Raw genomic sequence first — 13,988 nt, 5'->3', positions numbered from 1 at the left:
AGCGGATGAGGTACACAATGGCACATCAGACAGCGTGCCCCGAAGAACCCAGAGTCACCCCTGTGAATCCTGGTCAAGGAAATCCTTCTGTGCATTTATTTGGTTGTTCTGCACACGCACGTTTTTTTCAGTGCAAACAAACCAGACCTGTAACAACAAGTCTGTTTAAAGGATTCTATATATATACTATAAGGAAGCAGGATTGAAGTCCCTGTGCGGCGTGGGTACGACATTCAGTACAGGCCAAAGGTTCGGACACACCTTCTCATTCATGTGTTTTCTTTATTTTCATGACCATTTACGTTGGTAGATTCTCACTGAAGGCATCAAAACTATGAATGAACACATGTGGAGTTATGTACTTAACAAAAAAAGGTGAAGTAACTGAAAACATGTTTTATATTCTAGTTTCTTTACTCTGATTACTGCTTTGCACACTCTTGTCATTCTCTCGATGAGCTTCAAGAGGTCGTCACCTGAAATGCTTTTCCAACAGTCTTGAAGGAGTTCCCAGAGGTGTTTAGCACTTGTTGGTCCCTTTGCCTTCACTCTACGGTCCAGCTCACCCCAAACCATCTCGACTGGGTTCAGGTCTGGTGACTGTGGAGGCCAGGTCTCCACTTTTTGCTAAGTACATAACTCCACATTCATAGTTTTTGATTCAGAGTTTTTGATGCCTTCAGTGAGAATCTACCAATGTAAATGGTCATGAAAATAAATAAAACACCATGAATGAGAAGGTGTGTCCAAACTTTTGGCCTCTACTGTACAAGTGATGTTACTCGGTCCATTTCCTGACCAGTGCGGCTGGAGGAAAATTCGTCATCAGGTGGGTGGCTTCCCTCCTTGACAAGCCTTGTGCTCTTCTGACTGTTTTTTAATTTATTTTAGACTTGACCTGTTTATACACTGTAATACACTGTGCCGAGGGATTAAATATGTGAACGTGATTCATATAGAGGTGTGGCTTCTTTTTTTTGCACCCACACAATGTGAACACTGTTGTTTCACAGGCAGAACAAGGACGGTAATAAAAAAGACTAAATGTATAAATAAATGTTACAAGAGATGTTTAGATTCTTGGTGGGCATCTGATCTGCATAGCATTTTTGTCACAATGAATGCTGCTGGATAACAAGCTGCTCTTATTCATTAAAAATACATTTTAAAAAAGGACTGCAGGTCCACAATAATACACATTGGGGTGAGTGTTAAAATGCAGAGAGCGCTGTATGATGAGACTCAATTGAATGAAACATTATTGTCATCGAACAGAGTATAGGTGCAAAGTCATCAAAGTACAGTGTCCAGAAGTTCAGCTGAACAGTAAGCGGCAGGTAGAAAGAGTGCCTTTTTCTGTCCAGAGCGGAGGCACTGGGATCAGTGAATGTCAGTTTGTGCCGTGCGGGCGCTACCATTCGCTCTAATCAGGACGGTGCAGATGTAAAGGGCAGCAAGTGCAGCAGGAGTTGAGCAGGGTCACGGGGTCGGGCTTCAGGGGAGAAGCTCTTCCTGGGCCGCCTGGTGTGGGAGTGGAGGCGTCCATATCTCATTGTGTACGGGAGGAGGTAAAAAAAAAAAAAAAAAAGCATCTGCACGTGTGCGCCAACTAGTTTGAGGTCAGTTTTCATTTAAAAAAATTCCAATAATAGGTGCAACTTGAGTAATGAACCTGTTTAGAAAATATAAGAAATAGAAAGTACAGTGGATGTGTGGAGTATAAGTAATATTATTTTATATATTATATATACTTCCCATGACAGTTTTAATAATGAGGGATTATGAAAACATAGGGCAATAAATAAATGTTTTTATGCAAAAGTGCAATATGCAAATTTCCCCAAAATGTTTAAAAAAAATTTTTGGCTTTTATGGCTGTGCGATTATTAAACACGCTTCCTGGGTCTTTATATTCGGCTCCGGTGTCATTCATTTCCTACTGCAGTATCTGGCAATCATGTAAAGTACAGGCCAAAGTTGGGACACACCTTCTCATTCAATGTGTGTTCTTTTTTTTCATGACCACCGCTCACTGAAGGCAGCACAACTATGAATGAACACATGTGGAGTTATGTACTTAACAAAAAAAGGTGAAGTAACTGAAAACATGTTTTATATTCTAGTTTCTTTGCTCTGATTACTGCTTTGTACACTCTTGGCATTTTCTCGATGAGCTTCAAGATGTCTTCACCTGAAATGCTTTTCCAACAGTCTTGAAGGAGTTCCCAGAGGTGTTTAGCACTTGTTGGCCCCTTTGCCTTCACTCTGCGGTCCAGCTCACCCCAAACCATCTCGACTGGGTTCAGGTCCGCTGACTGTGGAGGTCAGGTCTCCACTTTTTTTGTTAAGTACATAACTCCACATGTGTTCATTCATAGTTTTGATGCCTTCAGTGAGAATCAATGTAAATGGTCATAAAAATAAAGAAAACACATTGAATTAGAAGGTGTGTCCAAACTTTTGGCCTGTACTGTATCTTCCTGGGCACCACTGTGGGCCTCAATACATACAAGGTCTGCATCGTCATCAAAACCCTCCCTGCCCCATCACAGGAATCGCGCTTACTTACTGATTTTTGAGAGTTTTAATAACATTATGTGCCAAGTCAGGCATGCAGTACAGGAAGATGCAACAGGGTCTGCATTGGACTGAGCTATTCTATCACTGTTCCATGAAATGTTGTAATATTTTGAGAAGTTTAAGACATTTCCTATTCAGAACCCATATTTTTGGCACTTTTAAATCGCATTTTTCCTCGAACTGTTCATGCACAGACACACTGCAAGGCTTTCGCCAGCAGGCGCGATCATTTTGGACTTGTTCTGTCATTCCAGAGGCAGTTTTCAACTCTCAAAATGTTTTATTTTTTACTTCGACTACGGAACGTACCCGCCTGGGGGCGCTGTGGGTCACAGACGCTTTTTTTTCGCAGAAAAAGAAGAAGAAGAGCGCGCATGCGCAGCAGCAGCAACAACATGTCAGCGCCCTTGGAAATGTGATTCTTCGAGCTGTATCGACTCAGCGCACCTATAACGGACTCTAGTTTCGGTCTCTGATATTCGTACTAAAACCGCGGCGTCCGTGCAGTCGCTCTGCGGCATGTCGAGGGTGAGAGCGATCACAAGAGCCGCCCTGACGCAGCGCGGCGTTATCCGGCACGGCGCGGCCCCAGAAGCCCCGGCGAACGGAGCGCATGTGCGGCGCCTGCACGGCAGCCGGTCCGCCCTGGCGGCGAGGATCCTGTCTGTGGAGGAGCTGTTCTCCCGGAGCTCGCTGCAGGGCCACCTGCGGAGGATGGAGGCGGAGTACGAGCGCAGCCTGCAGCGCGTCGGCTCAGCCCAGCCGGAGGGGGAGGACCTGAGGTCTGCGAGGGCCCGGCTGTCGGCGTTAACGCCTCTCGTCCTGCGCGCCAGAGAGCTCCGAGTCAAGCTGAAGGAGTCCGAGGAGACCGAGGCCCTGCTGCAAGGTGAAGCGGAGCCCACGAGAAGGTTGAGCGATGAGTGGGAACGACGCATTTGAATTGCATTTGCATTGCAGACGGCGACCCGGACATGCGCGACCTGGCGGAGATGGAGAGGGATGCGTGTCAAGGTCGCATCCAGGACCTCAAGAGAGCGGTACGAGCAGATCTCAGCGTGATCTCAGCGCCGATTTCCAACAGAGATCCCCTGTCCAAGTAGAAACATGTCTTCTGTTCACTTCGAATATATGAAAAATGGGATACAACAACAATAAATGAATAAATACGACAGTTAAGCAGTCAAACTATGACAGCCAGTAGTAATGCCTACACCGAATGAACCAAATACATAAAGCTCAAACTAAAATAAACTGATAGAATGAAAACAGAAATGAGAGAAAATAGGGTGGTAGTAGCCTAGTGGGTAACACACTCGTCTATGAACCAGAAGACCCATGTTCAAATTCCACTTACTACCATTGTGTCCCTGAGCAAGGCACTTAACCCTAAGTTGCTCCAGGGGGGACTGTCCCTGTAACTACTTATTGTAAGTCGCTCTGATAAAAGCTGTTAATGTAAATGTAAAAAAAATAGACACCAACAAAGAGCATCAGTAGTTGTACTTGCAGTCTTGAATAGACTTAGATTTAGATACTACATGCGTAGCGGGTAAAGAAGCAGGCCCATAATCCCAAACCGCCAAAGTGCCACGCTGCTCCCGGGCATCTGTCACGGCTGCCCACTGCTCACCAAGCAGAGGGCACATTTCACTGTGTGCACCCTGTGCTGTGCTGCAGTTTTTCCGAATGACAGTTACTTCACTTTCACTTAACTGTGAAATATCTAAAAGTGTATGACGCACTTTAATGATTACAAAGTGAATGTGCTAATAATGTTCACGCTGATATGTAGAGTTGGGGGTTGGTCTCTGTGGTCTCCCAACTCTGTAAACTAATGAATGGTTTTAGATACATTTAGGTTAGACGGTACATAGTAAACATTTCTCTGGAATCCGGTGCTGTGCTGTGTCATGTGACAACTAATCACTTCCCATTTCACATGTAAAAACTGGGCTGCATCAAGTGCACGTGCAAACATGGCACACAGACAGAGCAAGAAAAACATTTGAGGCTAACAAAACATGCAGACAACAATGAAGACAGACAGACAGCACTAAAACCAGAGAATTGAATGCAAAGGAAGTAAAGGTGCCAAGCGGAAGGAGGCAATAATTTCAGCTATACCAAAAGAAGGCAAGGATAGACTGGAACGTGGATCGTTCAGACCAATTTCAGTTCTTAATATACATTATAGGTCGTTCACAGCCCTTATGGCCAAACCTACCAACATTGTAACATGGTGAATCAAACAGGTTTTATACAACAATACCAGACACACGACAAGGACGCTGCACATTATAGATCACATGCAAAAAATGTATAAATAAATAAAAGCAATAGTTAAACATTTAGATGCAGAAATGTCTTTTGACTCTGCCAACTGGAGGATTCTTTGTAGAGTTCTATATACATTTGGTTTGCACAATGCGATTATTAAGATAATACAAGCACTATACGCTAAACCCACGGCTAGGGTGAAGGTCAATGGATACCTATCAAACATTTTGTCTCTCGAATGGGGCACAAGACAAGGATGTCCATGGTCACCATTTCTTTTTGCACTATACTTAGAACCATTGGCTCAATACATTTCACAAAATGAGGACATTACGGGACAGAGCATAAATTGGCATGTTATACAGATGATATTTTGATCTATCTTAGACATACTCTCTACCCAAATTGATGCAAACAATTAAACAGTACGGACAATATCAACATGAATAAAACCTGATTACTCTCATAGACCTATAGGAAGACATTTAAATAGATTTCCTTTCGTTTGGCAAACCGACTATCTATAATATATAGTAAGATGGAAACTAATTCCCTTTCTCAGTCTAAATTCAATGATTTAATATGTCAAAATTAATATATTGCCCAGACTGCTATACCTCTTTCAGACTTTACCAATTAACATTCACCAAAGGCAATTTAATGAATGGGACAAAATGATATCAAGGTACATATGGCAGGGTGAAAGACCAAGAGCCCGCTATAAAACAATGGAATTAATTAAAGAAATGGGAGAGAGATTAGAGATTACTACTTTGCAGCACCGTTAAGAGCACTGATTTGTTGGTGTAACTCGTCATATGATGCCCAATGGAAGCGGGTTGAGGAAAGAATATTGTCTTTTAGCTGATTTAGCAGATGGTATGCTGTAATACCCCAGGAGAGCCCATCTTTGAGTACATGGATTAACATTACAACGGACATATATAAAATGGAGAAGGTTACGACACATGTTTCTCAGAAAGTGGAAAGTTTACATGTACTGGAGAAAATGGGTCACAAAAAGATCACGCATATAGTTCAGTAATTATAATTGTACAATTGTTTGTCAAAAATCCAAGATGCTGCTGTGCAAAATGGAACAGTGCAATGATATTACACTGTAAACGTAGAAGAAGATGTATGTGTGTCATCCAGTTTAGGTGTCTGATGGCCTGTGGAAGGACAGCGAGGTCCTGAACGCTTCGGTACCTTTTTCCGGATGGTAGGAGGGTGCAGAGTGCATGTGAGGGGTGTGTAGAGTCCTTCACAATGCTGGTGACTTTTCAGAGTGTTTGGTAAATGTCCATTATGGACAGAAGATGGACAGAAGCTGTCCTCACCATCCGCTATACACTCTTGTAGTCCAATGCGGTGCAGTTCCCAAACCAGACAGTGACACAGCTGGTCAGAATGGGTCCAGGGGTGGTCGTTAAAAGTCGTTATTTATGGGAAGGGTTATCCTGTTTATACCACATGACTGAAAGCCATTGGAAGTGGTGACATTAGTGGTGACTGAACTGGTGTAGCTGTTTTTTGGAAACAGATTCTGTCCCTGCTTATCCCTGCTGAGGAGTCAGACATGAGTGACCTGGTTCTGGAAGTTACGGCTGGGGTCGGAGGACAAGAAGCCATGCTCTTTACGGCTGAGGTGTTTGACATGTACCAGAACTTTGCCACTTTCCAGGGATGGGGCTTTGATGTCCTGGAATACATGCCCAGCGAAATAGGTGCGTAAATTAGTATGAAATCGCCACTGAACATCATGTGTAATTCGGTGTAAATCTGTGCATAAAGGCAGCTGTCACTCATGGGATTTAATGAACAATTTATATTGACAAAAATGGAGGGATAATATACAAATCACAAAGTAAGAAGCATGATTTCTGTGCTGCATAAAGCATATATGGTGAATGTGTTATTGTTAGAAACAAAATGTTATCGAACTGTTTCTGTTCTTTTGATATAAGCTGTTTACATTTAATGAAACTGCATTTTAACCTGCTTATTAAATGCGTGTGTCCTCAGGCGGTCTGCGGCATGCAAGCGCTAGCATTTGTGGCCCGCTGAGCTTCAAGAAGATGAAATTTGAGGCCGGCGTTCACCGTGTGCAAAGAGTCCCGAAGACTGAGAAACAGGGCCGTATGCATACCAGCACGATGACTGTGGCAGTCCTACCACAGCCCACAGAAGTGAGTATCTTATACATTTTAGCGCGCACTGTACTTACCATTGCACGTCCTTGTGTTTTGATTCTGAATCACATCTGTGAAAGCCCCCTTCTTTCCTTTGAAGATCAGTTTTACCATCAACCCGAGGGACCTTCGGATTGAAACGAAGAGAGCGAGTGGCGCTGGTGGCCAGCATGTCAATACTACCGATAGCGCAGTAAGGATTGTTCATCTACCCACAGGTGAGGAGATGTCTAGGGGTGTATCTGTGTTTCCGTACACCCTTTTACATTCCTAAATTATGAAACTGCATTGACATTAAGGGGAGCAGAGAATCTAAAACTGAATCGAAATAATTTCATACTTGCGCCGCAGTTCCGCAAGATACAATCAAGACAAAAAGAATCCCTCAGCAATATCAATATCAAAAACAGCAGGATAATCTTTCATACAAGACACTCAGCATTTTCTGATATGGATTTGCATATACCAGCCCTAGTATCGTGGTTTCCTATTTATATATTTGTAAATAGATGTGTGTTTGTAAGGTTGTGGGAATGGGCGGCGTGTGATCGAACTGTGTCTGGGTTTGAAGGCGTGGTGTCTGAGTGCCAGCAGGAGCGGTCCCAACTGAAGAATAAGGAGACCGCTATGAAGGTGCTTCGGGCCAGACTCTACAGCATGAGGCTCGAGGAGGAGACCAGCAAGAGATACCAAACCCGGAAACTGCAGGTCGGCCCTCTGCTCGCGGCCCTGATCTTAATAATGAAAATAGTTATGTTTTGCTCTTCATGCTTTTATCTTACGGTTGTTTTAGATTGGCACCAAGGGGAGGTCGGAAAAGATCAGGACCTACAACTTTTCACAGGACCGTGTCACAGACCACCGCATTGGGAAGACGCTCCATAATGTCCATGGGTTCCTGCTGGGAGAGGAGCTGTTGGAGGAAATGAGTGTCTCCCTTCTCGAGTTTTCAGAGCAGGAGACAATCCTGGACATTATTGAGGACGGTGCTTCTGATGTCAAATAGTACAGAATTAAAAAATACGCTGTATTTACGCTGGATTCGTTTTTTATAAGCCTGCTTGCTTGTGCCTTTATTTTGCACGTGTGTCCTGTGATAAGGTTCCTGATCCTCACTTGGCCCACACATTCCGCCCATAGTTGTGAACTGTGTGGGCGTTTGAGCAGCTCCGCAACCTTTTCTACCATAAATCGGGCGGCGTAAACTCAGCTCTGCGTGTACTGACGTATTCACGATCGTTTACGTGGAATATTTCCCTCGCACACGCCAGGGCACCGTGCAACATTTTGCGCCCTTTTTTTTTAAAGAGACGCCGCTACCTCCCTGTCGTCCTCACGTTCGACGTGATGAGGTCACGCGTCGCGGCAACGCTGATTGGCTGCGAGTTTGGCTCTCCGGCTCTCTGGCAGCGTTCTGATTGGTTGCCGGGATTTGTGTGCGAAATTCAAAGCCAGGGGATCTGGCGCTTTTTCTTCACAGCCGCTGAGGAGACGAGTCGCCGGGGTGCGCGGGGTGCAATACCAAGTCGGATGAACTACTAATAAAGAGCTCGTTTTTTTAAATCATCCAGTCGCTGCGTAAGTGCTCTCTTTTTTATTAATCCGTTCATCTTTTTTTCACAAGGAGGTTGAATGGTTATTGCCTGTGTGAATATATATTTCTGAATGGTAGTGCAACGCTTTGCCGCTCAAAAGCGAGTAGGTTTACGCAATTTTCCCTCGCTTCATTTATTTTTCCAGAATTCCACACACCATTGTGTCTGGAGTTCTTGCTGCATTAAATGGTCATTGTGCAACTTTACCCAGGAATTACTCTTACTCTTATTTCAGCTCCGCGTGGAACCACAAGCTTTTATCTTAATAATTTTCTCTGGCGCCTAAACGGTGTTAGCCAGCAAGCTAGGCGGCAGCGTAGAGCGTCCATGCAGACGTGTCTTCTTATTTTAAACTACGTTTAATTCTCCCCACACGACCCTTGTAAATTGTTAAATATGCTTTTTATCCTGTATTATTTCATTTTTATTTAAATTTTCCCTGAAACCTTACATCTCAAAGTAAATTTCTAACCTTACTTTCTCTTCAAAGTTAATTGAAAGGTGTTAGTCCCACGTTCACTTTTATGTAGTATTTGTAGTATTTAGCCCTTGTTTGTGAAATATGGCATATTGGAGGGAGGTGGCTGAATTTTTGTAATAGTTTTAGCTCCATTTTAATTTAGTTTTGTGCTTGTCCCTGTTCAGGAGATGGAAATGAGGTGCACCAGGTCTGTTCAAGCCTTAGTTTTACGTGGGACCGAGAAACGCATGACAAACATCATGGAAGGCTCCGGACAGACCGAGTCACCGAAGAAGAAGTGTGTGAAAGCCCTGCCATCACCAAGTGTCCCCTCTGTCGTTTTGCAAAAGGGCAAAGAAAACAAAGCAAATGCGCAGCCAGCCCCCCCAGAGCAGACATCCGACGACGAAGGGATCATCTGCAGTGGGGGTTTCACAGAGGACAGTGGCTACCTGTCCCTCCACAACAGTCAGATCGACCACAGTGATGTGGATCTCATAGGACATTTGGACTCTTCTGTAGAGAGGCAGGACACCAACAGGAACCCTGTAGAAAACTGCCACCTGGGCTCAACACTTCCCTTGGTCCAGTTTCAGCAGGATGTGTGCAGAAGGCTCTCTGATGGCTTCAGGAAAACCCAACGCTACAACATGTCTGTTATCAGCAAAATGTCTGGCAGCTTTGCTCTTCACCACGTTATTGGAAGGAAAATGGGCCTGGAGGGGGTTGATGTTCTCAGATGTTTGCTGGAGAAGGACTTGAGACACATCCTTGCCAGGATTCTGAGCCTTGTTCATGATCATGATTTAATAAGGTAGGGTGCCATTTATGGCTTTATGTATTTCTTTTTCTTCCAACATCTGACACATGGTTGACATTTTTTGGCCTTTAATCTTTTGCAGCTGTAAAAAAGTGTGCAAAACGTGGAGAGACATCATTTGCCAAGACAAGTCTGTTCTTAAACGGTGTCTAGATGCTGAACAGAAGTTAAAGGTAAGACACACAGGCAAGATGCTCCTGAAAATGCTTTTGACCCCTTCTCTGATGGGATGCCGAGGCAGTAGTTTGATTATAATTGTTGGATTTATTTTGTTACAGATGAAAAAGCCGACTGGCACACTGTCACGAGACTTCGCCTCGTCCAGGGTGGCATTCTCACGAACACAGCATGTGTCCTCAACGCCAGTCAGCAGCCCAGGCAAGAAGACACAGAAAGATGGAGCCTCCCTCTCTTCCCGGGGAAGCCAGTTCCACAGATACCTTGAGGTCGGTTCCACCCCTGCATTCCAGCAGCTTTCGTCTAATTTGCCTCACAAAGAGATGGTAGAATGTCCATTTGTGAAAACAGTAGGGACTGTGCTTGTGTTGCATGGTGGAGCTTCTCTATAAAATGAATCTTCACTTGCCGGTGTTAAGCTGTGCACTGATGATATATAAATTGTTTTATGAAACATCAGAACGTTGAATTGCTTTTATTGTTGAGGTAAACTGCTGTTTTGTGCGATTTAGTATGAGAGAACAGCTTTTATCTTGGAATAAGTCTTAATCACATTTTTTTTCGTACTGCTTGTATCTCAGGCAGTTCTCACCTTCTCTGCCTTTGTGTTCCTTGCAGGTCGGCAAAAACCTGAAGCAGCACGAATCCCTGAAGTCATGTCGCCGGTGCAGCGGTCCAGCGCGCGTTGACCATGTGGCACAGCGGGCTGTGTGCACATCGATCAGCTGTGGATTTGACTTCTGCACCGCCTGCCTGGGTGTCTTCCACGGCTCTGCCGCCTGCCGCACTGGTGTGGTAACTGGTTGGTCCTCAAAGTCCAAAGCCAAGCCGCTCCTCCCAGGCAGCACTCGCAGCAAGCGCAATGTTCGCCGGCTCTGACTTTTTACAATTTTATTTTCTTTCTTTTAAAGCCTTGCCTTGTTTAAATGTTTTATCTGTGTATGTCCAAGTGATGCAGGGCTCGAGTCTCAGTCTGGCCACTGAGCACTCGCACGGTCCTGCTCACATTGTCAGACAATCATGCTGTAAATACTAGACTGTTGTATAAGAAGAGCTGTTTTAAAGAGATGTTAAAGTTTTATAAAATTTTAATGATTGTACATGTACATATACAGTTAAATATATATATACCTATATTAATGTGATCTTTGAATAAAACTGTCTATTTTAGTAACTTGACTTGCAATTTCCTTATTTAGAGCCTAGGTGGAGCCAGACAGCTGCAAAAGCCAAACATGACTAGGACTTTTCAGAATTTCACCTGGTTTTTCAGCTGTAAACACAACTTGATCAGTATTTAAGTACAGGGCTGTGCTTTTGTCATTTAATTCTGCAAGGTTTTGCGCCCTTTTAAATTCAGGTTTTTAAATTGCTGCCATTCCTGAAACCATGGACAATCCATGGTGGCCAATTAGCAGTTCCTGGTCGTTGTCACTCTTTAAAGCAAATTCCTGGCCGACTGAGAATAAGCACCCCCCTCAAGTGCGAGTCGAATTAACATCTGCATGGCGGAATAAGTCAGCTTGTGTTGAACACAAGAAATCCACATACTGATCCACAGAATCCACAGAGCTCACATGTTTTGTGAGTTTGTCTCAAATCCTTCATAATATAATTATTCTGCAGTCATAACATTAAAATAAACAACTATCCTGTTTTGTTTTTTGCAGAATAGGACATTAGCCTGGCATCTGTCAATGACCTGCATAAGGGCATCTGTGAAATGCCAACACAAGACGTGAACAGAACGCTAAATTAATTTACTTCGGATTAGAGGTTGATGCACACATGATCAAAAGCAGCCAAGCTTTTCCATCGCAAGGATGTCCCTGAATAACACATCAAGATGTTCTATTCAGATTACTTTTTAAATTGTATTCTGATTAATACATTCTACCATCTGTGGCCACACTGGCATGAGTGGGTTATTTGGGGTTTCTTTTCTTTCTTTTTCTTCTTTTTATAGGTTATTAGGTTATTTTATTGTGAACCACACGACCTGGCTACTTAATTTAAAGTACAGTCATTGGTCACTTTATTATGTCTGTATATCTTGTAGGCATACTTTAAAGGAGTCTATCCCAAGACCTCATTCACCAGGCAGTGTTTGGCACACTCTGTAAAAAATAAAACGTATCTGATCTCAGCGGGCGTGGGAAGAGTTTATAATGAGCTGTGGTCAGTGTGAGTCAGAGCCATCGTGATTTGTCAGGCCTCTCTACACCCTGCCGGCCCTCCCGGGGCCCTGCTCTCCAGCAGAAATGTCAGCGCGCAGCTGACTGTTCCATCGCCATCGCAGAGTGTCCCGTCAGCTGCAGTGACGAGCAGCTATTTAGGTGACTTCCTCAGCTGCCTGCACAACGGCTCGCTGCAGAGAGATATGCACTTTTCCCTGTTTTTGAGAACATACTGCATGTCTAGGGCACATGCTCTCGAAGAACCTACAGTTTAACTGAACAGATCCTTTTCATAGAGACTTGATGTTAATGATATCCAATCCAGTTATTGGTTATCTGATTGTTGCATCGCTAGTCTCAGGTACTTTTTAAATGAAGGGCTGCAGGGTAACTTCTGTCCACAGGCTGCATGTTCGCAAATTGCATCTTATTATTCTGATCGATTACATGGCAACACTGTAGTTGCAGCACAGGAAGACCTTGTCTGCCGCTCCCAATCTTGAGTTACAACATCAGATGGATCAGTTATAGTGTGTTAACCCCGTTGTGTTAATTCTTGAATGTTGGACGTTTTGACCCTGCATCAAGCTTAGAGTGGAGAGATTATAATTCTATCAGCGTGGGACAGATTCTATAAATCTCGTGACCTGTAATAAAATGCATCGCTAAAGCCGCTCAGTCCTGAAGAGAGCAGGTCCGGATCAACGATTAATTATATAAATTATGTTGATGAATCCTTTCGTCCATCTTCATCTGTTTTCTTACTCTGGTGACTATGTAAAATACATTAAAAATTAATTTTCTGGCACGATAGTAAAATTAGTAAAGCTCTTCATAAATACAATGTACCATGCACTTCCTGATTGAATCACCGCATTTTGCATCAACAGCATCCGATGTTTATTCCCTTCTCAATGTTTTCACAGGAAGGAAGTTCACTTTAATAGATTAAACAGATGGAGCACAATTTAAAATACAGGTAAACAAAACACCATTCATATCACCAATGCCGTCACTGCCGTAACAGGTACAGAACAGAGCTGATTTGATCAGAATGTAATAGACATTTATAAATAGAAATGGCTTTTGTATTTTTATATGAAGATGCCAGAGAGTGTGCTGTAAAAAAAAAAAATCAACAGGTGACACCAGACTTCAGGAGATATTTCATCGTTATTATAATCATCATAATTAATCTGTGATTCTGACCTGCCCTTTCCACCACCATGCTGCTTTAGGGCGACATTTTTATTATGGGTCGCATGATTTATTGAACCATGTGAGAGCCCCGAAATGGAAACCATTTTTTGGGAGGCGTTATGAGAAAGACAACAAGTGTTTACTGGCTCGTGTTGGACAAGCCGATGATGAATTGTGGGTCTTTGTCCTGCAGTGAGTCATGCTGACTGGACAAAAGAAATATGATGTCTGTTGAGGGCAATCTTCCGTAATTAACCTTATTAAAACCTGGTTTGTCCGTATGCGCTGTGTGTTGTGTGCATGGACACTGCCCGGCGGGAAAGTAATATAGGGTGAAGCTCATGACAAGTGACTGGCACCTGTCACCGAACCATGTGTCAGGGAGCTAAAGGTCGACCTGTGCCAGCCGACAGGGCTGTTGACTTAATGTGCCAGGGCCGCCGGGTAAAGCGTGGAAAGGGAAACAGGAAGTGAGGTGACCAACACTGGCGACGTGCAAGCAGCTTGGAT

General features: G+C 43.6%; 2 protein-coding genes across 2 annotated transcripts; both read left to right on the top strand.

The window, feature by feature from the left end:
* The first annotated feature begins 2,406 nt into the window (after positions 1–2,406).
* mtrf1l (mitochondrial translational release factor 1-like) lies at positions 2,407–8,088 on the top strand. Its single transcript, XM_028990107.1, has 7 exons — positions 2,407–3,466; positions 3,538–3,617; positions 6,401–6,584; positions 6,883–7,046; positions 7,150–7,267; positions 7,621–7,757; positions 7,843–8,088. Exons 1-7 carry the CDS (start codon positions 3,100–3,102, stop codon positions 8,053–8,055), a joined length of 1,263 nt encoding a protein of 420 aa, XP_028845940.1. The 5' UTR covers positions 2,407–3,099; the 3' UTR covers positions 8,056–8,088.
* Positions 8,089–8,111: 23 nt separating this feature from the next.
* On the top strand, positions 8,112–11,275 carry fbxo5 (F-box protein 5). The gene is made up of 5 exons (XM_028990108.1): positions 8,112–8,627; positions 9,290–9,918; positions 10,007–10,097; positions 10,203–10,370; positions 10,720–11,275. Exons 2-5 carry the CDS (start codon positions 9,293–9,295, stop codon positions 10,978–10,980), a joined length of 1,146 nt encoding a protein of 381 aa, XP_028845941.1. The 5' UTR covers positions 8,112–8,627; positions 9,290–9,292; the 3' UTR covers positions 10,981–11,275.
* Positions 11,276–13,988: the final 2,713 nt, after the last annotated feature.

This window comes from Denticeps clupeoides, chromosome 8 (genome assembly GCF_900700375.1).
Source record: "Denticeps clupeoides chromosome 8, fDenClu1.1, whole genome shotgun sequence".
Classification (NCBI taxonomy): Eukaryota; Metazoa; Chordata; class Actinopteri; order Clupeiformes; family Denticipitidae; genus Denticeps; species Denticeps clupeoides.
Note: the sequence above shows the minus strand (reverse complement) of the source record. Positions and strands in the feature narration are given on the sequence as shown.